Source organism: Cetorhinus maximus, chromosome 12 (assembly GCF_964194155.1).
Source record: "Cetorhinus maximus chromosome 12, sCetMax3.hap1.1, whole genome shotgun sequence".
NCBI lineage: Eukaryota > Metazoa > Chordata > Chondrichthyes > Lamniformes > Cetorhinidae > Cetorhinus > Cetorhinus maximus.
In genome coordinates, this window is record NC_135890.1 from 77998402 (window position 1) to 78025054 (window position 26653).

Sequence of the window (26653 nt, forward strand, 5' to 3'; positions counted from 1 at the left end):
GCAATGACGTCATATCATGTGATATCACATTGGAGTCGAAGAGATTTATTTTTATTTAACATTTTTAAAGAAGATAATTGTAAAAATGTTTTTTAATGCTGACATTTCATTTGTAATATTGGACAGGACAGTTCTACACAGGATAACCCCTGGCAGGAAACATGAAACAAGCTGTAAAAGGCTTTCTGCTGAGGAGTGTGTGGATTAGCCTGTGTGAAAGCAGTGTTGGGCCGTTGTAAAAACAGCCCTGGGCTGGCATTGTTCAGAAGTCGCCACTTGTCTGCTCACAGTCGGGTCGATAAAATCTCTGTCTGGTTTGGCACAACTGGTCTCTTAGTAAAGATGGGGCAAATTCCCTTCTTGGCGTTGCGCAACTTGTTAAACTCCTCATTGATTTGAAGAAGAGTTTTCCCCTTCGTCTCAGGGAGGACATAAAACGTGAAGAGCGAAGCTAAACAGCAGCCTCCGACAAACAGAAAGAAGGAGAATTGCCCCAGTGCGTTCTGTAAAGAGAAAAGTGAATCAGCGGGAAATATAGTGCACATTTTAAATACATCACTGTGGTTGACTGCCATGCTCATGTATTAGATGAAGGCCCTGTTGAAACATTGATACCTGTGTTTAAGTAACAGCTGGATGTTGTGATGGGGATGGGACTGTAGTCTATCTCTGAGCTAGGACAGAGTGATTGGCCTTTACCATCAATATTTGTATTGTATTATTAAGGAGTAGCAACAAATTCATCAGTTTAATGGTCTGAAATGTGACTACTCAAGGATTGTCCATTATTTTACATTTTCTGCAAATTAAAATAGTATATGTACACATTCAGAAATACTCACGACAGCAAACTGAACTGTCTGATACTCCGATTTTCCCCTCCCACGTACATTTGAGCTAAAGAAAATATCATGCAGTTTGGAGTGACTTGCCTGTATTCTCCATTTCTGGACAGAGCGAAATCTAAATGTTGTGCTTTCTCAGTGCCCACATCCTTGGGTCATCCTGGCTGAGGCTGGAAGCTCATCACATGCAAGTCCCTGGCCTTGAATCTATGGGTGGGATTTTACGTCAGCAGGATTTACAGACCCGGCAAAGTCAATGGACTTTTGAACGGCCCGCCTCACCCTGCCACGACGGGGCTGTAAAATTCCACCCTGTGTTTCATTGTGCATGGCGCACAATATTGGCAAGGTATGCAACACAAACTATGATACCCACCAATCCAAAACGTCACCATCTTATCTGAAGTTCCTTTTACTGAGTAACATTGACCAATACTATAACTTAAACAGCTCACGTTCGGAGCTTTCTCCTCCTAGAGTCAATCTACCAGAAAGCTAGTAATAAAATGAACACATTTACAGCATAGCCATCGATGACAGGTCTTGGCAACTGGAGCCTATGTGAATGAAACCCAGTACCATGTTAAACTGCTTGCCTAACTGGTCACCTGTGCTAAATGCAGTGGTGTGTATCCATTAGTATGAAGGGAGTGGATATGACTGTCAGACCCAATGTGACAGAGGGAGACATGGGTAGCTGAGCAGTTCTGGTTATATTAGTCACTAAGCTTCTTCAGTGAAAATGAGAGATGTTAGGTTATTCACCCTAAAAATAAAACACTGGGAATGCTGGAAATCTGAAATTTAAAAAACAGAAAATGCTGGAAATGGCAGATCTGGCAGCCTCTGGACAGAGAAACAGAGTTAGTGGTTGGAATTTTCCAGGCAAAAAATGAGTGCAAAAAGGAACAACCAAGAGCTAGATTTGAGACGAAGCATGATACTGAGCTGAGGTGGAGCAGGGCAGATTAAACCTTGCCAGCTGCAACCTGTTACTGCAGCAACAGGCCCAGGGGTGGGGTGGGGTGAGGTCTTGTGGGAAACAGATCACGCCCCCACCTCATTTCCCCCTCATCCCACCATTGTGTGCAGAGGTCACTGACTCAGTGGAGGCTCCATTCCCCCAGTGATTGGTTCCAGAGCTGTCGGCTTTCTGATTGGACTGGGAGCATTGAGATCCCGTTCGCTCTCCTTAATACGTGAGCATAGAAACTACCAGTCGGGAGGCTGCCACCAGGAAGATTGCTGCCTTCAACTGCGAGTTCAGAACCCCCATTTGATTCCGATGTTGGGGTCCCAAATCCCATGGAAAAATCCAACCCAATGTCCCAGGATGATGACCTTTCATCATTATTAATTAGCTGGGTTTAAGCTGCCCGACAGGGCTGTTATGTGGATAGCTACAATGTCAATTATAAAGACTAAGTAGAAGAGCAATGACTTACTACCACTCTGGCAGGTAAAGGGTAAGAAGCTGTTCAGAATAAATCTACCACTGTGGCCAGGATCCCTGTCTGCTGTTAATATTTGTGCTTGATTTGGAAGAGACATTGGATGGTTTGACTAGTGAAGCATCGAGTGCGTTAAACCACAATTAGCAAATCCACTTGTGGGCACAAACATGAAGAGATTTGTTAGATAGAGTCATTGAGCTGATCTCTTCCCCTAGCCCACCTTCCGTTGACAGTCATACTGCAGTTAAGGGTCTGGCGCACATAGGGTTATTGTGGGACTGAGTAAAGTACCGCCCACATAGTGATGTAAGAGGCACATGACCCAGACCTAGGGGTCAGTGTGGTGTTGAGCAGAGACGTGTATAGACCTAAGGATAGAGACCGCTCCTAGCCTGTACCTTTTACTGTACATGTGTAAATAGTTCTAGTAGTTAATAAAAACTTACAGTTAGCCTACAGAAGATTACAGAGACTTCCCCAAGACATACCATTCAGTAACCAACACCCTCCCATCATCTCATTCTCTGATAAGCCTACCATCCTCTCAACCAAATTATTGCATCCATTTTTCTATTTACAAAGAAAAAAATCCTAGATTAGATTCCAGCCTGTAACTCACTCCCAGCTATTTATCTTCCTATATATAAAGCACCCAGACCACTTGATTAAATTCTAGCTTGTAACTTTCTCCCTGGTACCTGTTATTTTGTATATAAACCATCCAAACTCCTGGACTGGATCCTAGACTATAAATCACATGCAGATTGCACAATTCTACGCGTGAACTATCTGAGCTCCCTGATGTTGGTAGTTGGTTTAAAACATGAAGCAGTAGATTCTTCCCGAATGCATTTCAGGAAAATTCAAGTTTAATAATTAGAAATGACCCTATCACAGTGCTTGTTGCACACTATGTAAATAATTAAGCTTTCTGCTCCCTCTAGTGTGTCAGAGACTATAAACCGTCTTGCATTGTCACTGGTGAGCACTTTTTCCATGTAATGTATTTGGTAATTTCATGACTAATTGAACAGTAGGGCCTGCAACTGCATCAGACTTCCACACTTGAGCACAGTCACTGCCATCTCCCAGGTGGTTATTCTAAAAGATTCAAATTCAACTTACTATAACAAATGGGAAAGCCAGTCCCAGGCCAAAGAGAGACAGCCACTGAAGAGAGTTCGATGTCACCACTGCGATAGATCGGTTCGACTGAGTGAATATTTCCAGAGGCAAAACTCCACTGATGCTACCTGGGTTAAGAACAAAGAATCATTATTCATCTCATTACACGTATAATAACTCAGGAAACAGAGCCAGCCTGGAAAAGCTAACAGAGTCGACAGCATTAAATGAACTAATGGCACTAATGTCTCCAAAGATTTAATGAAAGGTCACCAATTTGAGATGTTAACTGTGTTCCTCACTCCACTGCCTGACAGCCTGTGTGTTTTCTAGTGTTTTCTGATTTCATTTCAGATTCTCAGTATCTGCAGTATTTTTTTTACTTTAGTCTTCAGGAGGCACTGGGCACTCATTTGGAGAGGTGGCTTTGTTTTGCCAGGGACAACAGCAAGAGACCACCTTCCATCCTGAAAACACCAGAGAGACTCTCAGACACTGTGAGCTTTCCCTCCGACAGTGGTGAAAATCTGGCGACCATAAACAAAGCTGTCAAATGAGACTTTCAAATCAATATAGACACACAAATTCACCCAAAACTGCCAACTAGACTTATTAAACAGTAAATAGAGAAGGAAACAGTCACAATGAGACCCTAAATTCTACAGTCATTCTAAACCTATTTCTTTTCAAAGTGGCAATAAATGAGACGCGGTTGCACTAAACTATAAGGTGGATATTAACCTTAGGTGCCAGCTCTTTATGCTGAACATCAACAGAGTCTCTAGTCTATCCACCTCTCTCTGCTGACTTCAGTCCAACTACTCAATTTTATAAGACTGGATTTTTTCATTCATTAGATGTGTACATCACTGGCCAGGTCAGCATTTATCGCCCATCCAGATTGGTTTACTAGACCATTTCAAAAGACAGTTAAGTATGGTAAGGATGGCAGATTTCCTCCAAGATGAGTTTTTACAAGGACCTGGCAGGCTAATGGTCACCATTACTTATGCTCGATTTTTATTTCAGTCTTATTTAAGTCACTGAATTTAAAATCGCCAGCTGCCAGGGTGGGATTTGAACTCACGTCACTTGATCATTAGTCCAGCTCTCTGGATTAATAATCCAGTACCACAATCACTATACTTAAAAAGTATTTTTTCCAAAAATGATCGGAGCATTTAACTTGGTGTGTCAAACTCAAAAAGAGCTGCCGACATATATAAATGGATATTGCAATATATGGGCGTGAATTTCACACTTGGTGTCCGCGCAAAGTTGGCGGGTCTGGAAGTGGATGCAGAATCCACCCCCGGGCGAGATCATGTTTTGAATGCGATTTCACATGGGGTGGCCAATTGAGGCCCGCCCAGCGTGAAACGTGTCTTTTCCCTGGTCGAAGAGTAGAAAGAGTAGGGCCCATTAGGGACCAAGGGGGCAATCTATGGGTGAAGCCAAAGGACATCGGTAGAGTGTTGAACGAATACTTCACATCCGTCTTCACCCAAGAGAATGAGGAGGAAGGTATCGAACTCAGGGAGAGAGACTGCGAGTTTCTTGAGCAAATTGATATAGGAAGTGACAAGGTATTGGAGGTGTTGGCAGGCAGAAAAGTGGACAGATCTCCAGGTCCGGACGATTTGTGTCCCAGACTGCTGAGGGAGGCAAGGGAGGAGATCGCAGGGGCTCTGGACCAAATTTTTAATTCCTCTCTGGCCAGGGGGAGGTGCCAGAGGACTGGAGAACAGCTAATGTGGTTCCGCTATTTAAGGAGGGTTGTAGAGATAAGCCAGGGAACTACAGGCCAATGAGTCTCACGTCAGTGGTAGGGAAACTATTGGAGAAAATTCTGAAGGAGAGAATCTATCTCCACTTGGAGAGGCAAGGTTTGATCAGGGATAGTCAGCATGGCTTTGTCAGAGGGAGGTCATGCCTAACAAATTTGACTGAATTTTTTGAGGAGGTGACCAGGTGTGTAGATGAGGGTAGTGCAGTTGATGTAATTTATATGGATTTCAGCAAAGCCTTTAACAAGGTCCCACATGGGAGACTTATAAAGAAGGCAAATGCACATGGGATACAGGGTAATTTGATAAGGTGGATTCAAAATTGGCTTAGTTGTAGGAGACAGAGGGTGATGACAGAAGGATGCTTTGGTGACTGGAAGCCAGTGTCCAGTGGCGTACCACATGGATCTGTGCTGGATCCCCTATTATTCGTCATTTATATAAACGACATAGATGACTATGTGGGGGGTAGGATTAGTAAGTTTGTGGATGACACAAAGATTGGCCGGGTAGTTAACAGTGAGATTGAGTGTCTTGGGCTACAGGAAGATATAGATGGGATGGTCACATGGGCAGATAAGTGGCAGATGGAATTTAACCCTGAAAAGTGTGAAGCGATACACTTTGGAAGGAGTAATTTGACAAGGAAGTATTCAATGAACGGCATAACACTAGGAAGTTCTGAGGAACAAAGGGACCTTGGCGTGTGTGTCCATAGATCTCTGAAGGCGGAGGGGCATGTTAGTGGGGTGGTGAAAAAGGCATATGGGACACTTACCTTTATCAATCGAGGCATAGATTCCAAAAGTAGGGAGATCATGTTGGAGTTGTATAGAACCTTGGTGAGGCCACAGCTGGAATAGTGTGTGCAGTTCTGGTCGCCACATTATAGGAAGGATGTGATTGCACTGGAGGGGGTGCAGAGGAGATTCACCAGGATGTTGCCTGGAATGAAACATTTAAGTTATGAAGAGAGGTTGGATAGACTTGGGATGTTTTCGTTGGAGCAGAGAAGACTGAGGGACGACCTGATCGAGGTGTACAAGATTATGAGGGGCATGGACAGGGTGGATAGGGAGCAGCTGTTCCCCTTAGTTGAAGGGTCAGTCACGAGGGGACATAAGTTCAAGGTTAGGGGCAGGAGGTTTAGGGGGGATGTGAGGAAAAACTTTTTTACCCAGAGGGTGGGGACGGTCTGGAATGCACTGCCTGGGAGGGTGATGGAGGTGGATTGCCTCACATCCTTTAAAAAGTACCTGGATGAGCACTTGACACGCCATAACATTCAAGGCTATGGGCCAAGTGCTGGTAAATGGGATTAGGTAGGTAGGTCAGGTGTTTCTCACATGTTGGTGCAGACTCGATGGGCCGAAGGGCCTCTTCTGCACTGTGATTCTGTGAAGGGCTGGGTGGGGCTGGGAATCAGGTTCAATGGCGACCCGGTGGGGGATTCAAAAGCAGAGAGGCAGCTCCCTGGCTGCCAGGGGACACAGAGGAAGCTGTCGAGTTCAAGGAAGAAAAATTTGTGTGGAACAGCAAAGGCATCTGCACCTGCTGGGCACGCCAGGTGGGAGGGCAAGTCCGGTGGGCACTCATTCCCCACCCACCCCCCCCGGTTCTCGGATGAGTGTCTGGGAATCCTTGTGGAGGAGGTCAGTGCCAGGTGGGACATCTTGATACCCAGGGGTGGCAGGAGTAGGCCACTGCACCTCACCCCAGGGAGGCATGAGCAGAGGTGGCAGCCCAGGTCAGTGGCCATGATGTTGTGTGGCGCACATGGGTGCAATGTCATAAAAGGTTCAATGATCTGCTGCGCTCGCCAAGGTTGAGTACCCGAGTTGGCATGTATCTGTGTGGAGAAGTGTTAACGGCTGGTGGTGCTCAGGGGTGTAAGAGTCTGAGTGCCAACTGTCACTGACATCAGTGCAGGCCAAGGTGGTGAGCTCTGGCTGCATGGCCTGATTGCTTTGCGGGTTGAGGGCCACGACTCGGATGTGCCCTGCAAGGTGCTCCTCAAGTGGGGCTGGCCAGGCTGCAATGGTGCTGCAGATAGAGAGTGGAATAATCAGTGCTCCTCTGTCTTTTCAGGAGAAGAGAAGCCATAACATCATCAAGAGGTTAAGGACAGGCAGAGGCCCCTCAAACCTGATGATTCTGAAGAGGTACAAGATGAATGCCCTGGAGATAGAGTGCCGACGTCAGGTTGTGGAGAGGCAGGGGGCTCTGCTGAAGGTAAGAGTGCAGTGCACCAATGTGAGAGTGTCAGAGTGTGTAAACATTGTTGTGTTGTCTTATCTAAAATGGAAACCTCAAACCTGCAGTGCCCATTGTTCATTGAAACACAATGGCACCATGATGCAAATTTTCATTGTCTCACCAGCCTGCCTACCATGCACAGTGACAGTGTGATAACTGGTACTACTGATATGTCGTTTCCCTCCCCTAGAATCGCCATCCAGCAGATGATAACAAGACCCCAAGGAGCCAGCCTGGCTGGCCTTGCCTGTCCGAGAAATGAATAAATGTCATGACCAGCCTGAACAGAACGTCAGTCACCAGCTTGACGCAACTGTGGACAGCTGATTGGGAGACTCCACGCAGATCCCCCACCGACCCCTGGAAAGAGCCGGAAGCATAGAAGTTGAAAGCAATTGGAGGTGATCTCCAGCCCATCATCTGACAAATGGAGGTCACAGTCTCCCTGGGGAGGTGAAGCCTCCTTTGTAACTGCATCCCTGACATGTTGAGGTAGCTGCATCACTGCCTGTTCACTCAGGAGGCAGGATAGTGGCGTCTTCTGTGATCCCTTCCGTCTTGGACTTTCTGCTGGCCCTGCGTCCCCTGTGCCTGCACCTCTCCTCCCACAGGTCATTTGGACGCTGCCTACGGACACACTGCCTCCTCCCTTCTGCCCCTCTCTTCCTCCTCCAAGGAGGTCCCACCGTGGAGTAGACAATTCCCATGACCAGAGAAACAGAAATCTGTCTGGTGACTTGAAGGATCCACAATATATAAATCCTCCAGGGGCCTTGGAGACACCAAAGAGCCCTGACCTCAGTATCGTCGACCTCAATATCGCCGACCTCAGTATCACCGACCTCAATATCGCCGACCTCAATATCGCCGACCTCAGTATCGCCGACCTCAATATCGCCGACCTCAATATCGTTGACCTCAATATCGCCGACCTCAATATCGTCGACCTCAATATCGCCGACCTCAATATCGCCGACCTCAATATCGCCGACCTCAATATTGCCGACCTCAGTATCGCCGACCTCAATATCGCCGACCTCAATATCGTTGACCTCAATATCGCCGACCTCAATATCGTTGACCTCAGTATCGTCGACCTCAATATCGCCGACCTCAATATCGCCGACCTCAATATCGCCGACCTCAATATCGCCGACCTCAGTATCGTCGACCTCAATATCGCCGACCTCAATATCGCCGACCTCAGTATCACCGACCTCAATATCGCCGACCTCAATATCGCCGACCTCAGTATCGCCGACCTCAATATCGCCGACCTCAATATCGTTGACCTCAATATTGCCGACCTCAATATCGTCGACCTCAATATCGCCGACCTCAATATCGCCGACCTCAATATCGCCGACCTCAGTATCGCCGACCTCAATATCGCCTACCTCAATATCGTTGACCTCAATATCGCCGACCTCAATATCGTTGACCTCAGTATCGTCGACCTCAATATCGCCGACCTCAATATCGCCGACCTCAATATCGCCGACCTCAATATCGCCGACCTCAGTATCGTCGACCTCAATATCGCCGACCTCAGTATCGCCGACCTCAATATCATTGACCTCAATATCGCCGACCTCAGTATCGCCGACCTCAATATCGCCGACCTCAGTATCGCCGACCTCAGTATCGCCGACCTCAGTATCGCCGACCTCAGTATCGCCGACCTCATCGCTGACCTCAGTATCGCCGACCTCAGTATCGTTGACCTCAATATCGTCGACCTCAATATCGCCGAGAGAGAATGATGGAACTCTGTGGCGCCTGCCCACTACATTCTGGCAGCAATGACAAGCACCGTTGAGGTGTAGGCATCAGTAATGTGTCCAGTGAGTGTGAGGCTGACCATCACTTTGTTCTGAAGGCTGCACAAAACACAGGGAAGAGGCCCTGGACAGAGACACCTGCCTTTATCTTTTGCAGAAAGGTTTCACATCTGAGTGACATGAATACTGCTCATCAGAACAAGGAGCCATAGGCAGGGAGACATTCCTGCATGAATAGAGTTAGAAAGAGTGTAAGCAGGACGCCTGCCGGGCCAGATGTTAACTATGCCTGGCAAGTGTGAGTGGTGAGTGGTCCCATGGATGGGATGAGGACAATGAAGGTGTGTGTGAATGGTGAATAACTGGCAGTGAGTGAGGGCCCTGTTGATGTGTGATGGGCTTATGAGTGTGTGAGTTGAGAGTGATGAGAAGAGTGACTTACCCAGGCTGAACGGAGGAGATCATTCATCCTCTTGCGGCGCTGGGTGGCTGTCCTCTTTTGAAGAGCATTGTCTCTGACCACCGCTGCCACACCTCCCAAGCCTGGTTGGTCACATTGCTGCCCATCCTGCGGCCAGAGCGGGGGCAGAGGACATCGTGGCAGGCTTCCCCGGCACCCAAAAGCCGTTCCAGTGATGCATCATTAAATCCGGGGCTGCAGTCTTTTTGCCTTACAAGGACATCTTCCCTGCAGTAGTCATGGGCTGGAAGCACTGAGATGTGTGCACATAGCTGGACTTTAAATATGGCGCCCGGCGTGATGAAGCGGCGAGGTGACGGCATGGTGGGTGAATGGGAGCATGCCCGCCATGGAAACAGCATGTTTCCTGGGAATGCATAATTAATGTGGTGGGTTTGGGACGATACTGTGTGAAAAGCTGCCATTTCAACCGACAGGTAAAACATCGTTTTACCCAACTGCTACCGCACTTAATGCAAATCTGGGACGATTCCACCCATAGTCTCCCAAGTGGTGTTGCTGTTCAATAGAGCTGCTGGCTTCTGATTGGCCATCAGCTCTCAATGGATTGGACTTCTGCCCCATGGTCCTTGATCCCAGGGGAAGGCCCCATTGCTGGCCTGTCAAGTGCCTGATTGTCACACGATTTGCCTGACCTTCCCGAAAAGAGGCAACACAGGGCTCTCGCCGACTCTCCAGCCACAGGACGAGATTTCCCCTCTGTTGTCTCCAAATGATTATGTTCACTGCCTTTGGACATCTGATTGAGTGCAGCACCCTCTACAGGGGATCTGTGGTGTGTATGAGAAGCAGAAGCAACAGTGAGGCCTTCGACCAGTCAGATTGAAGAGTCCTCACTGAAACTCGTTGAGTCAAAACCAAGAAATAGAAAGTAGGAAGTATAATTTAGATTTAAATCATGTACAGGAAGCAAAATAAAGAGAGACAAAGGTGAGATTTCAACAGAGCTAAAATAAAAGGTAGAAAAAGTAAAAGCAAAACTGTTTCAATTTTAAAAAAAGCTTCATCACTAACTTTGAATTATTTTCAAATATCTCCACCGCTAACTATGTTTTTTTTTAAATCATTCATGGGTTATAGGCATCACTGGAAAGGCAAACATTTAATGCCCATCCTTAATTGCCCTGGAGAAGGTGATGAGCCGCCTTCTTGAACCGCTTCTACCTCCTGTGCTCTGGTGATTCAATAATCCCAGGTACCATATCAGAAAACTCTGCTCCTGTTAATCACGGATAACACTTACCTTGCAGTCCTCAGTGCGAGAGAAAGTGTTGGTGCAAGTACAAAATGGGTTTCACATCTCAGCTTTCCACATCTCAAAGAAGAACAAGACATTTGCTATCTATGTCAAACCTTGGCCAAGTGTGATGGTTTAAAACTGTTTGGCAGAGCTTGTACTCACCTGGTCCCATTCCAAAAGTCAGGATGTATGCAAAAATGATGACCAGGCTACAATATGGAATCCAGGAGAAATATTGCTGGAAGGGAATGATACAGAGTCACAAACATTGTGAGTTTGTCAGTCAATTACCACCGAGCCATTGACTTGATCCAAAATCAAACAATAAGTCGTTCCCATCACATGAGGGTTGACCTGTCCGCATTTTATTGTGAGATTATTTTCCTGTTACAGCTGTTGTGGCCGTTCAGAGTCACTGATTTACTTTAGTTACTGTTAAAGCAACCAGATCTCATCGCCAGGCAAGATGTAATGTCACCCAGTGGGAAATCTGGTGTTTTAGCCTCTGGCTTTCACGTGGTGAAATGTACAAGGCCACCAGGGATCTTCAGTGTAGTCAAGGGGCAACACATGTGCACTATGCAGGAAAACAAAATGTCTAAACCTGTCTGCTTGAGCAGTAATTGACCGCTCTCCACAGCACCAGAGAGGCTGAATGGGGTTCCTGGCTTGTACTCCTGAGGGTGGGGCCACCCCAAAGGCAGCGCAGGACACAGAGGGAGGGCATTGAGTGATCATCTGCATGGAGCAGCAGATGAAGGCATGACTCTCAGGAGCAGGGAAGCTTTGACTTACTAGAACCAGCAATAAAGAAATACAAATACAGAGAAGTTACAACTTAGTAACAAACTATTCAATTCAGCCAGTCCATTTAGACGTTTTCCCTCCACATGAGCAAATGGTCCTAAACTATTATTCATTGTGTTTCCATATCATTTCAGCCCTTTACCTTTCATCCACCGATCCAATTTAACCTTGAACATTGAAATAATTTCAGCCTCACAAATCAGACCTAGAGGTAAATTTCATAGCCTCTGAATTCTCCACATGAAGAAATTTCTCCTGTCCTCTGTTCTCAGTTTCACATTTCCTCAGATTGTTCTCCAGATTTTAGCATACGCACTTATCCTATCTGTATCGCATTGCAGACTTTGTGTCCTCACAACTTGCTTTCCCTCCTATCTTTGTAGCATCAGCAAAAATAATCATGATCAGTAAAGAAAAAGTACTGGGCAAACTTATGGAACTAAACCGAGAGAGACAAGTTGCCTGGACCTGATGGTCTGCATCCTGGGGTTAGAAAAAAGTGACTGCAGAGCTAATGGATGCATTGGTTGTAATCTTCCAAAATTTCACAAATTCTGGTAAAGGTCCTAGGGGAATGGAACGCTGCAAATGTAACACCTTTGTTCAAGAAAGGAGGGAGTCAAAAAGAAGGAAACTCTAGGCCAATTAGTCTAACATTTGTCATTGGGAAAATGCTGGGATCCATTATTAAGGAGGTAGTAGCAGGACATTTAGGAAATCATAATACAGTCAGACAGAGTTAACGTGGTGTAATGAAAGGGAAATTGTGCATGACAAATTTATAAGAGTTCTTTGGGGATGTAACAAACAGGGTGGATAAAGGGGAACCAGTTGATGTATGGTGTTTGGATTTCCAAAAGGCATTCAATAAGGTGTCACATAAAAGGTTACTACACAAGATAAGTGCTCATGGTGTTTGGGGGGTGGGGGAAGGGGGTGATATATTAGCACGGATAGAGGGCTGGCTAACTAATAGCAAACAAAGAGTCAGGATAAATGGATCATTTTCAGGTTAGAGAACTGTAACTAGTGGAGTGCCACAGGGATCAGTGCTGGGGCCTCAACTATTTACAATCTATATTAATGACTTGGATTGGATTGTAGCCAAATTTGCTGACAATACAAAGATTGGAGAGAAAGCAAGTTCTGAGGAGGACACAGAGTCTGCAAAGGATATAGACAGGTTAAGTGAATGGGCAAAAATTTGGCAGATGGAGTATTATGTGAAAAAATGGGAGGTTATCACTTTGGTTGAAAGAATGGAAAAACAAAATACTATTTAAAATGGAGTCGCACCCAGATCAGATCAGCCATGATCTTATTGAATGTGGAGCCGACTCATGGGGCTGTATGGCCTACTCCTGCTCCTATTTCTTATGTCCTTATGTTCTCGAATCCTCCGAAACTCTTAGTTAAAGTCGGAGACTTCAGATGGTTCTGACTCACTTGCCAGGATAGTTACCCAGGCAAAGTTAGAAGGATTAACTCCTGCCATAACTCCTGGGTAACTATACTACTGACGGCACCTACCCCCACCCCAACCCCGGCTCCACACTGGATCCCCCGACTAACTCACCTGACCACCCAATATCCCCCAACACCCTGCCCGATCCCCCAATTACCCTCCCACCCCAATTACCCCTGACTAACCTCTGACCCAACTGCCCTCCAACTCGACTAACCTCTAACTCCCCCGACCCACCCCTCTAACCTCTCATCCACTTACCTGCCACTCTACCCCCTCTCCCACCCACTTGCTACCCTACCCCCTCACCCACTCACCTGCTGCACTTACCCCCTCACCCACCCACCTGCTGCTCTACCCCCTCACCCACCCACCTGCCGCTCTACCCCCTCACTCACCCACCTGCCACACTTACCTTCTCTCCGTAGCTTCTCAAAGTAGCTTTTGGACCTTCAGACTCTATTTACCAGAATATGGCAGCTAGTGCCATAAAAAGGGAGTGTGGCTTCTTTGAGGATTCTCTGTGCTGCTCCAGGTGAGGGTTGCTGGACTGCCTGAGTTCTGCAGCATCTTCCATCGGGAGACGGGCCCAAAAAGTCCTCGGAAGGCAAGTAGGTAACATTTTCTCTGATCTAGGTTAGAAGTAGGGATCCCGACCCTGATTAGAAATTCTCGGCCAATCTTTAACTGACCCAAAATGCCAGTAATGTCCTTGCAGAAAAGGTAAATGGCGTAACAGAGGAAGATCTAAACTCATGCATACTTTTAAAATATATACCTAATCCCCTTTGAAAGTTGCTATTGAATTAGTTTCTAACACCCTTTCAGACAATGTATTCCAGATTATAGCAATGCAGTGAGTAAAAATAAAATTCTCTTAAACTTGCCCTTTTTTTTCGCAAATTATTTTAAATTTGTGTTCTCTGGTTAGTGACCAGTGGAAACAGTTTCCCCCTATCCGTTCTACCAAATCCCCAATAGTTTTGAACAGCTCTGTTAAATCTCCCCTTAATTTTCTGCACTAATGAGAACAATCCCAGCTTCTTTAATCTCTACAGATAACTTAAACCCCTCAGCACTGAAATCATTCTCCTTTGCACTCTATCTAAGATCATCATGTCTTTTCTAAAGTGTAGTTAGTGCTCGGAATTGTCGCAATACTCTAGCTGCAGTCTAGTTGGCTATTTATAAAGATGTAGTGTAACTTTATGGGGATTACTGCACTTCAGAGGTACAAATTGAGCAACAACTCCCTTTAGACTGGGAATGGACACTCCCAGACCAAAGCCTTGCACCATTAAAGTTAGTAATTTCCTGATACAGGCTCCCAATGCCCACTGTGGAATCTTTACCTGTAAGTGATCATATGAACAAATGTTACATCCACAATTTCTAGAGCTCACCTTGAGAGAGAGTGTAATGATCAGTAGTAGTAAACTCACTGACATGAAGCAGTACCCTTTCCAGAGCAGAACCTTCCTTCCCACTCGTTCAATAACGAATCCCTGTTCAACAGAATTTTTTTTACAGATTAAGCTTCAATCCAGGATTGTTTAGATAGAATCATAGAGTGGCTACAGAACAGAAGGAGGTCATTTTACCCGTTGAATCTGTTCTGGCTCTCTGCCAGAGTAATTCAGCTAGTCCCATCCTTACCCTGAAACTCTGAAATTTTTGATCTTCAAATGTTTATCCAATTCCCTTTTGAAAGCCATGATTGAATCTGCCTCTACCACCCCCTCATTCCAGATCCTAACCACTCGTGGTGTAAAAAATTGTTTTCTCATGTCTCCTGTCTCTGGTTCTCCATCCTTCTGCCAAAGGGATTGGTTTCTCTCTAACTACTCTGTCTAGGCCCCTCATGATTTTGAACACCTCTATCAAATCTCCTCTCAACCTTCTCTTTTCTAAGGAGAACAACCCTCAGTGTAATAAACTTGATGTACCAGGCAGGTTTCTTACTTGAAACAGATAACTTTATTACAGAGCTCGTTTAGAAGCTACATGCTGAACACAATTCTCCAGTTGAGGCCAAACCTGTGTTTTATAAAGGTTCACACAACTTCCTTGCTTTTGTACTCTGTACCTCAATTTATAAAGCCTAGGATCCTTTATGCCTTCTCAACCACATTCTCAACCTTAAATGATTTATATACATATACCCTCCAGGTCTCTCTCATTCTGCATCACCTTTAGTTTATATTGCCTCTCCATGTGCTTCCCACCAAAATGTCTCACTTCGTATTTCCCTGCATTAAATTTAATTTGCATTGTGTTCACCCATTCCACCAGCTTATGTCCTTTTGAAGTCTATCACTATCCTCCTCACAGTTCACAATACTTCAAATTTTTTGTCAGCTGAAAATTTTGAAATTGTGCCCTGTACACCCAAGTCTAGGTCATTAATTTAAACTAGGAAAAGCAGAGCAATTGATAGAATAGAGAAGCTGGGTGTAGTGATTGTAGGTATAGCAATTCCAACTGCCTTTAGGGGTCACGTGATTGTACTGACGAATGAGCCCTAAGCACAGGTAATCTTAGGGGGCAGACCTTTCTAGTCGTGGAGCTGGTTCAAGCATGTAGCTTCTAAGCGAGCTCTGTGATAAAGTTATCTGTTTCAAATTTCTCTTTAAAATGTGCACAAAGGCCCATTAGCTAGTCCTTCTGTTATTGTGGGTCTATCTCGGGATTCACTGGTTTCTTTCTCTAAAAGAGATCTTTCTGGAGGCAATGGTATTTTGTTCAAAAATATTTATTTACATGCTGTTTACAAAGTTAAATCAGGCCAAGACACAGCCTCAGCCAATCTCTCACATGCTTCACACTCATCTGCTCTCAGCGAATGACATCACTATGACATAGCTCCTTTCGTACATGCTCAGTAGCCATCATTAGAGTTAACCCTTTACTCTATAGTCCTGTTGTGTGAATTCTGAACATTTCATGCAGTTCTCATTACGGAATCATAGGATCTTATAGCACAGGAAGTAACAATTTAAACCATTGTGTCTGTGCTGGCTCTTTGATGGAGCTGTTCAATTTAGACCCATGCTCCAGCTTTTCCTCATAGCTTTACAAATTAGTCCTTTTCAAGTACATGTCCAGTTGCCTTTTGAAAGATCCTATGAAATCTGATTTCACCACCTTTGAGCTCCAGATAATAATCACCTTCTGCGCAGTAATTTCTCCTAATTTCCCCTCTAGTTCTTTTGCCAATTATTTTAATTCTATGACCTCTGGTAACTGAGCCGCTCGCCAGAGGAACCAGTTTCTCCCTACTTGCTCCACCAAAACACCTCATAAGTGTGAATACCTCTATTAGATCTACCGTTAACCTTTCCTGTTCTAAGAAGAGCAACTCCTCCTTCAAAAATTGTTTGAAGGTTTTCATAGTGAGAGCAGTAACATTGAGAAAGACAATTTTGCAGTTTCAAGGTGTAAAATTTTGCTCTGTAAAAGAGTTCCTTGGAAGAACTGATGGGCCTCAACTTAAAGTTCATCTGCTCATCGTCCGAAGGAATGACTGGAACAGGTGTAAGAGGTAGCTATATATGTATAGTGGGGGATGGGAATATGGGCAGGATCTCACTGCTGATTGGTCAGGCTATTGTGTTTTAAGTATGTCAGTACATGTTAACATTCTTGCTCCTGATTGGTCAACTGTGCAGAACGGATGATAATGTGTAATATGTTTCTTGATTAAGGGTAGCCAGATCTCACTGATGTGAAGGCCGCAGTCTTGAGGGATGGTGTGGTGTTGTTAGATCTACATGGCCTCCCAATATGTCTTATATGCCAGTGCGAGATAGATGAGGTAAGTCTAGAGCTGAACCAATGTATGTGGTGGGGAAAACAGGCCGCAACCTATACCCTGATTCAAGGAACATCAAACCTGCTCCTAACAGTGAATGGGACAAGTCAGCTGTCGGCAAACACGTCAACTTAATAACCACTACATCCAATGGTCCAGCTCCAGACTTATCCCATCCACCATGCATTGATACACAAGATACATCGCGTCTCTTTTAAGTTAATGGCTTCTCTTTTCAGAACAAAATTTTACATGGTATAACTGTGAAATCATCTTACTCAATCCCAACTTCTCCAAACTCTCCATATAACAGAAGTCTTTCATCCCTGGTATCTTCCTGGTAAACCTCCTCTATACTTTCTTGAAGGCCTTGACATCCTTCCTAAAGTGTGGTGCCTAGAATTGCAAACAATAATCAAGCCGGACCTATTGATTTGTAAGGGTTTATCATGACTTCCTTGTTTTGGTATTCAATGCCTTTATTGACAAAGCCAAATATCTCATACGGTTTCTTAACTGCCTTATCAATTTGCCCTGTTACCTTGAAGGATTTGTGACCTCTCCAGAAGTGTCCTGTTTCAGTAAGACTGCCTCTTCATCTTGCCTTTCCAAAAATGTACCATTCACATGCATTAAATTGCATCTGCCATATGTTTGCCTATTTCACCAATCCCTCTATGCCCTCCTGATGTCTGCGATTATATTACAATTTGCTACATTGTCAAGTTTAGAATCAACTGCAACCTTTAAAATTTTACTCCCTATACCCAAGTCAAGGTTGTTTACATATAACAAGAAAAGCCACGATCTTCAGATTGACCCTACTGCGTACTTCTCTCTACTTAGAAAAAGACCTGTTTGCCACTAATCTCTTGCCTCCTATCTCTGAGTCAATTACATACTCAAATTACCACCATCCCTTTAATAGCATGTGCCTCTGTTTTGTAAATATGTCCATTATGTGGTACTTTATCAAATTCTTCTTGAAAATCCACAGATACAACAGCTACCTTCATCGTACATTACTCGATCAAAGAACTCAATTGGGTAAATCAGACATCATTAACCTTTAACTAACCCCCGCTTCTCCAATTAATTTTGTATTGCTGAAAAGAGATATATTGTCGCAACTTTCATCTTGCGCACATCGGGACAAATGCAAGAATGCCAAATTTCAAACGACCACTACAATTTACACTACAAGCGTAAAGCTATCCTGATCAGATCATTGTTTGATATGTATCATGCAAACTTGAAAATGGGCCAAAGACCACCACTTTCAGACTGGTAAAGTGCCTGGTCTACTTCAAATTACCCTGGAAAAGCAAAGTATTGCAAAAATTTGAATATCTAAGAAAGCCATTTCATGCTGCTACTATGCAGTGGCTACACAAGTGGTATTTTCCACTAACAGGATGCTGCCCGTCAGTCCAAAAAGACAGTTCTGCCTACTACACATTTGAGCAACATCGTGTATGAATTTCAGTACTAGTGTGATGTCAGGAACATAGGTTGTACATCCCAATGACTGCCTGATTGAATCAAACAGCATGTTGCTTTGGGTGTTCATAATAGGCAGATTAGAGACTGTACTTGTAAAGCCCAAAACAAAACGTCTGCTGTTAGATTTTGTGATTAGGCAGGATTTGTTGAACAATCTTGAGTGCACTAATAGCTACACTAACAAATTTAAGATAATCAGTCGAGCTCATAACGTGGCTCATTTATGCTTGTTAGAAACGACATATATTCATACACAGGGGCCTGTTCTCTGCTAACAAAAGGAATATGTTCAAGTCTTGCACCTTTTTTGAATTACCTGGGGGTTTAGGGAGCTGAGAGTACCCCGTTGCTTTCTCCATGGCAATGCCTCAGCCAATTAGAGTCGACTTACCAACCAATCAGCCCCCACCCACCAACTTTTCTCCTGCAGTATAAATTGTTGTGATTGTTTTGGAATTTGGTTTGTCTTGATGAGTATAAGATGAAAAGCTTCAGCAACATATCTCTTCAACAATATTCAAGTTCTGTAATACTAAGTGACAATTAATTTTGTCTTTGACAATGTAGCTCTTCCACCACTGACATTAGGCTGATTGCCCTGTAATTACCAGGTTTGCCCCTGGTCCCATTTTTGCATGAACAGGGGGTGTGCACTACTCCAGATCTCTGGGCCACTCCTATATCCAAGGAGGATTGAAAGATTGTGGTCAGAGTTTTTTCTATCTCTAACTAGTTTCCCTCAGAAACTTACACGATTCAGGTTTACAGTTTCCCTTTAAGGGACTGCTTTTTACTTTGTCCCTGATTTTGTTACTGTATTTTATTCGGTTGACTCAAAAGAGTTACACAATGCAGGAGAGTGCAGGTGTGTTTGGGTGGAGCCCCTTTTGGATGCTCTCCTCCCAACCTGTACTCAGGTAGAGATGATGGAAGAAAATATTTCCCAGTAGTGATGATGCTATTTGGAGTTTCCTCTATTTGAGGAGTCCAAGGTTATAAACAGTATCTTTATGGTCTTTGTTCCTCAGTGAACTGTGAAGCTGTACTTACACACATCACTGAAGTTAACAATTCAATTCCACTTGATCCAATTCCCACAAAAGGGATACTATCCTTAGGAATTTCCAGCTGGTGATAAACATCAGAAGCATAAAAATAGATCTGGAAAACAGGAAAACCAATGAACATACTTTGTTCAGAAACTTTACCATTTAAATAAAATTCAGTTTTAGTAATTGTTTATAATCCTCTCTTTAAACAAAAATATACAAATTGATTAGGTTTTTGACTAGCTGCCTAGGTGTAAAACTGGCAATGCGAATTGACTGCCCATTACTAACCCACCCAACTGATACTTCTATTAAAATCCATATCATGTTTTAAGTACAGGCAGCAAGTTGAAAATTTACCCCATTATCTCTAAAGATCCCATGGGTGAAAAGTGGCTGCTTTCAGTGTCTGATGTTCTGGTGGTCTAGTGGTGGATCAAAGGTGACCACTTTCTTGGTGAGCTACCCATGAGCCTGGGCCTGATTCTCTGGGGGTCAAGTAGTGAGGACAGTTATCCAGTTCTCCGGAGGCCCAGAGATTGTTCTCATCCAGTGCCAGTGGGGTAACTGGCCCAGGATTATACCTAATCCCTGCTAATGGACTGGTATCTGCAACCAACCGCCATCCAACAGGGGTATGTCCACATTTCCTAACCATTGCATACTTCCACCATCCTTAATGGACCTTACGAATACTAAACATCTCACTCCTGATCCATGTTTCCTTCTGGTCCTGGTCCAAAAAGAATCAACAGATACATAGAGACAGAGTTCCATACTAATGAAAGTAGTCTTCTTGAAGTATCAATCTAGTATTACAATGGAGAATGGGTATTTTGTAGTCAGTCACACAGAGGACAATGTTTTATTTTGCGACTGATGTGGTAAATAATAGTGAATGGGTCAGGAAGTGAGTGCTGCTCCAGCAGCTGTGAATGGACTGCCATATGAACATGGCCTTTTGTCCCAAGGCCAACAAGTCAATGATGTTTTCATTGTTATTCAGGGTTTATGATTTGTGCCATTGTCATGGGGTAAAACACCAATGTTGCTTTGACATCCAATGCAATCACAGCTGGTGTTTAACACATCTTCCAGGAACCTGCTTAAACCACAAAGGAAAATGTCTTTATAATCCACAGGCCTTCTTCTGGTCTTTATGATTCTATTTGCCATGTGAAAATGAGTGAATATGGCTCTGTCAAACAAAGAGCCTGACATGAATGTAGGGTCAGGTACTGTGACTCACATTCGCTCTAGGGTGGTTTCTCCACGAGGGGGCTTAGGTTGAGGTGAGACTTCCACCTGCTGCGTCATATTATAGAAGTAGAGTACCACAGAAAGGAAGGACCTCATTCCTGGGCAAGATCTTCAATCGGGCACTCACTGCAGCAGTGTATGGAGGGAGAGGCACAATTGCAGAAGGACCTCAATGGTTTTATTAGATTTAACAGAAGGCTCTGAATGAGCCATGGCCATTGTTGAGGCAGATATTGGGGGGTCAGGGGGTATGGAAGAGAGGGAGATTTGGCCATGATCAGGTCCTCTCCTCCCCTTAGTGGTCATCTTGCGCCAATCACAGCAGGTACTGCCTCCTCTCTTCTGGTAAAGGAAATTGGTGAGGGTCTCCAGCACCACCATCACTGGAAGGACCAGATGGCCAATTTCTCTATTGGGGGAGGGAGAAGGAATATTTCCAGCGGCAGTTTCGGGGTGGAGATCCAGCTGCCAGCATATATATTGAGAACATGGTAAGCATCTTGCGTATTCTCCAGTGACTGATTTGCCACCTTTGGGGTTCATTATTAGACCTGGGCTATAATGATTGACATCATGGCACTGAATTCAGTTCACATTCTGCTTACAGAAACATAGAAACGTAGAAACTAGGAGCACGAGTAGGCCATTCAGCCCTTCGAGCCTGCTCTGCCATTCATTATGATCATGGCTGATCATCCAACTCAATAGCCTGCTCCTGCTTTCTCCCCATATCCTTTGATCCCTTTCGACCCAAGAGCTATATCTAACTCCTTCTTGAAAATATATAATGTTTTGATCTCAACTACTTTCTGTGGTAGCGAATTCCACAGGCTCACTACTCTCTGGGTGAAGAAATTTCTCCTCCTCTCAGTCCTAAATGGTCTACCCCATATCGACAGACTGTGACCCCTGGTTCTGGACTCCCCCATCATCGGGAACATCCTTCCTGCATCTACCCTGTCTAGTCCTGTTAGAATTTTATAGGTTTCTATGAGATCCCCCCTCATTCTTCTGAACTCCAGCAAATATAATCCTAATCGACTCAATCTCTCCTCATATGTCAGTCCTGCCATCCTAGGAATCAGTCGGGTAAACCTTTGCTGCACTCCCTCTACAGCAAGTACATCCTTCCTCAGATAAGGAGGCCAAAACTGCACACAATATTCCAGGTGTGGTCTCACCAAGGCCCTGTACAATTGCAGCAAGGCATCCTTATTCCTGTACTCGAATCCTCTGGCTATGAAGGCCAAAATACCATTTGCCTTCTTTACCTCCTGCTGCACCTGCAGTCATACCTTCAGCGACTGGTGTACAAAGACACCCAGGTCTCGTTGCACATTCCGGTCTCTCAATTTATAGCCATTCAGATAATAATCTGCCTTCCTGTTTTTGCTACCAAAATGGATAACCTCACATATATCCACATTATACTGCATCTGCCATGTATTTGCCCACTCACTCAGCTTGTCCAAATCACATTGAAGCATCTCTGCATCCTCCTCACAGCTCACCCTCCCACCCAGCTTTGTGTCATCTGCAAATTTGGAGACATTACATTTAATTCCTTTGTCTAAATCATTAATATATATTGTGAATAATTGGGGTCCCAGCACCGATCCCTGCGGTACTCCACTATTTACTGCCTGCAATTCGGAAAAGGACTTTATTCCTACTCTTTGTTTCCTGTCTGCCATTCAGTTTTCTATCCATCTCAATACACTACCTCCAATCCCATGCGCTTTAATTTTACACGCCAATCTCTTATGTGGGACTTTGTCAAAAGCCTTCTGAAAATCCAAATAAACCACATCCACTGGCTCCCCCTCATCAACTCTACTAGTTACATCCTCGAAAAATTCCAGTAGATTTGTCAAGCATGATTTCCCTTTCATAAATCCATGCTGACTCTGTCAGATTCTGCCACTGTTTTCCATGTGCTCAGCTATTAAATCTTTTATAATGGACTCTAGAATTTTCCCCACTATCGACATCAGGCTGACTGGTCTATAATTCCCTGTTTTCTCTCTGCTTCCCTTTTTAAATAGTGGGGTTACATTAGCTTACATTAGGTTACATTACCCTCCAATCTGTAGGAACTGTTCCAGAGTCTATAGAATCTCGGAAGATAACCACCAATGCATCCACTATATCTAGGGCCACTTCCTTAAGTACTCTGGGATGTAGATTATCAGGCCCTGGGGATTTATCGGCTTTCAATGCCATCAATTTCCCCAACACCATTTTCCTACTAATACTGATTTCTTTCAGTTCCTCCCTCTCACTAAACCCTGTGTTCCCCAACATTTCTGGTATGTTATTAGTGTCCTCCTTGGTGAAGACAGAACCAAAGTATGTATTTAGTTGGTCAGCCATTTCTTTGTTCTCCATTATAAATTCCCCTCTTTCTGACTGTAAGGGACCTACATTTGTCTTCACCGATCTTTTTCTCTTCACATACCTATAGAAACTTCTCCAGTCAGTTTTTAAGTTCTCTGCAAGCTTACTCTTGTACTCTATTTTCCCCTTCTTAATCAATCCCTTGGTCCTCCTTTGCTTATGGGAGCTGCCGTCAAGCTGTAAACACCAGAAGAGAGCCAGCGCCGTAACAGTGCTGCCGGTGTCACTCTGAAACCGGCCACTCGGCAGTGCAGGAGAGAAATGCCCATTCCCCGATTGTTCTGTCCTTTCTATAGAGAAGGCCCATGCTGAAATCAGAAAGTCATTGTTCGGTAAATCATGGGCACAGGATCATGTACTATTGAAATGTCCTCCTCTGTAATGTGGTGGTGCTACTTTAGTTCTTTTCAATTTTGTTAAGTGCAACCTTGAATAAAATGAATGTTTTACATTGAATCATCATAACACATTCTATGTGTTAGGTACATTGATAGCTCTCTGGTCACTGATTCCTATCTGAGCAGAATTGTGTGAGAACAGAGCTGTTGCATAAGGAAAACACTTGAAACTGACATGTTACTTACAATATTGATGCCAGTTAGCTGCATACCCGCACTGACAACCATGGCTGTGAAGAGCTGACATCGTATCGTCTTGTCTCTGAACAGTTGTATAATGTACATTTTGCTTCGTCCCTGCATCTGAGCCCTTTCTGCAATCATGTCTTCAACCTCCTCAGTGAAATCACCCGAACCCCACAGTCTGCGAAGAGCTTTGAAAAAAAGAAACCACAAAGGCAATGAATTGGAATGCATGCTCCCCGATAAGGCAGTTGCGCATTGAATAATGAGTTGGTTGGGTAATTGAAATAACAGGGCGCAGTAAGGAAAAACTGTGCTTTACTCAGTAAGACATCTTGTAAAGTGTGTGGCACTTAACACTTATTTAACACTTCATGGGATTAATTTTGACAGTGCACAGGCTATAGAATGTGTGATATCTGATTGGTGGCTACCAAACATTCTCCTTTGTAAAGTAACTTCAGCACAGGTAATAAAACCAAACACAAATTGTGGTCAGTGCATCGCAAATATTCTAATAACAAACTACTGGTTTATTTGAAAAGAATATGTCAAATCAGGAAATGACCTGCGTTTGCACTTACCGTCTATGCACAGTGCTTGGTCTCCTCTCTCCATGAGTAGATATCTAGGGCTTTCTGGAAACCAGGGCAGGGTGATGAGCTGAATCAGGGCAGGCAGCCCACTGAAGGCCAGCAGTAAGTGCCAGGTATTTTCATCACCTAGAATTTGCCTGGAGAAGAGGAATGCACAGCAAGGTTAGATAATGGTCTGGCTCTATAATGAGCCAGGACCACATCTTAAATAAATCCCACTTCTCTACACCTTGCACCATCTCAGGACATCCCAAAGCACTTTACAACCAATCAAGTACTTTTGAAGTGAAGACACTTTTGTAATGCCGGAAATGCAGCAGTCAACTTATGCAGAGTGAAATCCTACAGACAGCAATGAGATAATGGCCAGAAAATCTGCTTTAGTGATGTTGGTTAAGGGATAAATATTGGCCAGAACTCCCCTGCTTTTCTTCACAAAGTGGCATGGGAACTTCTACATCTGTTTGAGGGGATATCAGGCAAACAGTCTGACAGCATAGAGGCAGTGGAGGGGTTAGGAGCAATAGTGGTGAGGTAGAGCTGGGTGTTGGTCATGTACATGTGGTGTACTGACCCCGTGCATTGGAATGATGGTAGCAAAGAGCAGCACATAGATGAGGTAGCGGAGGACATCAAGAATAAATCAATGGGCATTCCAAGGAGTCTAAGACTTAGACTTACAGCTCCCACATCCAGAGGTGCATCAGGCAGGCTAAGCGTTCCATTCTCTCCTCTTCACAGCCAATGTTCTCACATCGTTTCAGTGCCTGTTGTCCCAAGGAATGTGGGGCAAAAAAGAAATCTGAGATGCTAGATACAAATTTACTTGGGCCTATTTTCAAACAAAGGGTCACAATCTGCCTGTTCCTTGACTGTTGAACTGAGCAGCTTGCAAATTTCCATGACTGCAGTGACCTCTGCTGCTGGCTGACTGAACGCTCAACGGGGAGACCTTCTGTCTTCATGGGCTAGCACGTGTTCCAGCTAACCTACATCTAGTCACTTGGTGGTACAGAACTTAAGTATACCTGTAAAAAGAGATGTGCTGTCAAAGCTTTTTGTCTTGCACTCATCAGGACAGATTCACAAGAATACCAAATTTCAAAGGGAACAACAAATCTGATGAGTGCAAGACAAAAAACTTCAACAACATGTCTCTTTTATCAACAATAACCTACATCTCTTAAAGGGGACCTGCACTGATTGTAAGGAAGCTGCGGCTGACTGTCTCTACACGAATTGGCTGGAAGCACAAGCAACCCAAATGGAGCAACAGGAAAGAGAGAAGGCACTCAGGGTCTCGGATGTAGTGCTGAACGTTAGTCCAGGAAGCCAATAGGAGGGGAAGGCTATGTGTTTCTGGGGGGCTGGGGTGCCATCAATGAACACTCTCAGAAGGAATGAGAGGAGGTGGCCAGGGAAGTCAATTCATTGGTGCCTGATCCCAAGAATTTGGCAGCAGTGCCACAAGAAGTTCAATGACCTTACAGGGGTGGTCAAGGTCAGTGAATGCATCTTGACATCATACCTCCTACCCAAGACAGGCACCAACCTCTCACATGGACCAATGCACTCCCATCACTCACCCAGCAGAAGCCGCAAGCACTCAGAACTCAGGCCTAACATTCACATGTTCCACCTCACACACCTCTCAAAGATGCAAACCTCACAGCCAGCTTCCACTTCTTCCACAGACCTCCAGCTATTCAGCCATGGCAGGCACATCACCTAAACTCAGTGCAATGCAATGACTGACATTCTTACCTCTCTTTTGTAGGGAGCAGAGCAGAACCAGTGGGGGTACAAGCACACCTGCATCACTTAAGTCTGCTGGAGGAGACTGTGACATGGAGTCTCCTGAGGCAGAGATTGGCACTGCCCAGATCATTCAGGATGTTCCTGCTAATGGCCTTTCTTGAATCCCATCTTGTCTGGCATGGTGTACAAGCTGCAGGTTGTGTGACCATGGATCTCTTGCTTTCCACGCTCCCCTTCTGATTTTCTGCTTTTGGATATCCAAGAACTAGAGCCTAGTCAGTCTGTGCAACCTCATGAGGAAGGGCGAGAGTTGCATCTGACCTTTGATGGAGAATGGCACTCTCAGTCACCAGCTCAGATACTGGCACTGAACATACCTTATAGGGTGGTGTAGAGTTGGGATCTGCACATGATGAGTCACCAGGTACATGGACTGCAGCCAGGTTGAGGGGATGGA

The 26653-nt window shown here is 44.6% G+C and overlaps 1 protein-coding gene and 1 long non-coding RNA gene across 2 annotated transcripts in view; one reads left to right on the forward strand and one right to left on the reverse strand.

Annotated features, from left to right (window-relative positions):
- The window catches only part of LOC144687178 (solute carrier family 2, facilitated glucose transporter member 11-like), a 49006-nt gene continuing 22353 nt past the window's right edge, over positions 1 to 26653 (reverse strand). Inside the window, exons 6-12 of the mRNA XM_078552935.1 lie at positions 24427 to 24575; positions 23846 to 24033; positions 19606 to 19716; positions 14645 to 14746; positions 8610 to 8954; positions 3491 to 3552; positions 1 to 576 (exon numbers count right to left, since the gene is read on the reverse strand). Coding sequence (XP_078409061.1) covers positions 285 to 576; positions 3491 to 3552; positions 8610 to 8954; positions 14645 to 14746; positions 19606 to 19716; positions 23846 to 24033; positions 24427 to 24575 — 1249 coding nt within the window. The 3' untranslated portion in view covers positions 1 to 284. The remainder of the gene's footprint in view (positions 577 to 3490; positions 3553 to 8609; positions 8955 to 14644; positions 14747 to 19605; positions 19717 to 23845; positions 24034 to 24426; positions 24576 to 26653) is intronic.
- On the forward strand, positions 4321 to 7927 carry LOC144687611 (uncharacterized). The gene is made up of 3 exons (XR_013578176.1): positions 4321 to 4363; positions 7300 to 7443; positions 7658 to 7927. It is a non-coding gene; the product is annotated as an uncharacterized LOC144687611 (long non-coding RNA).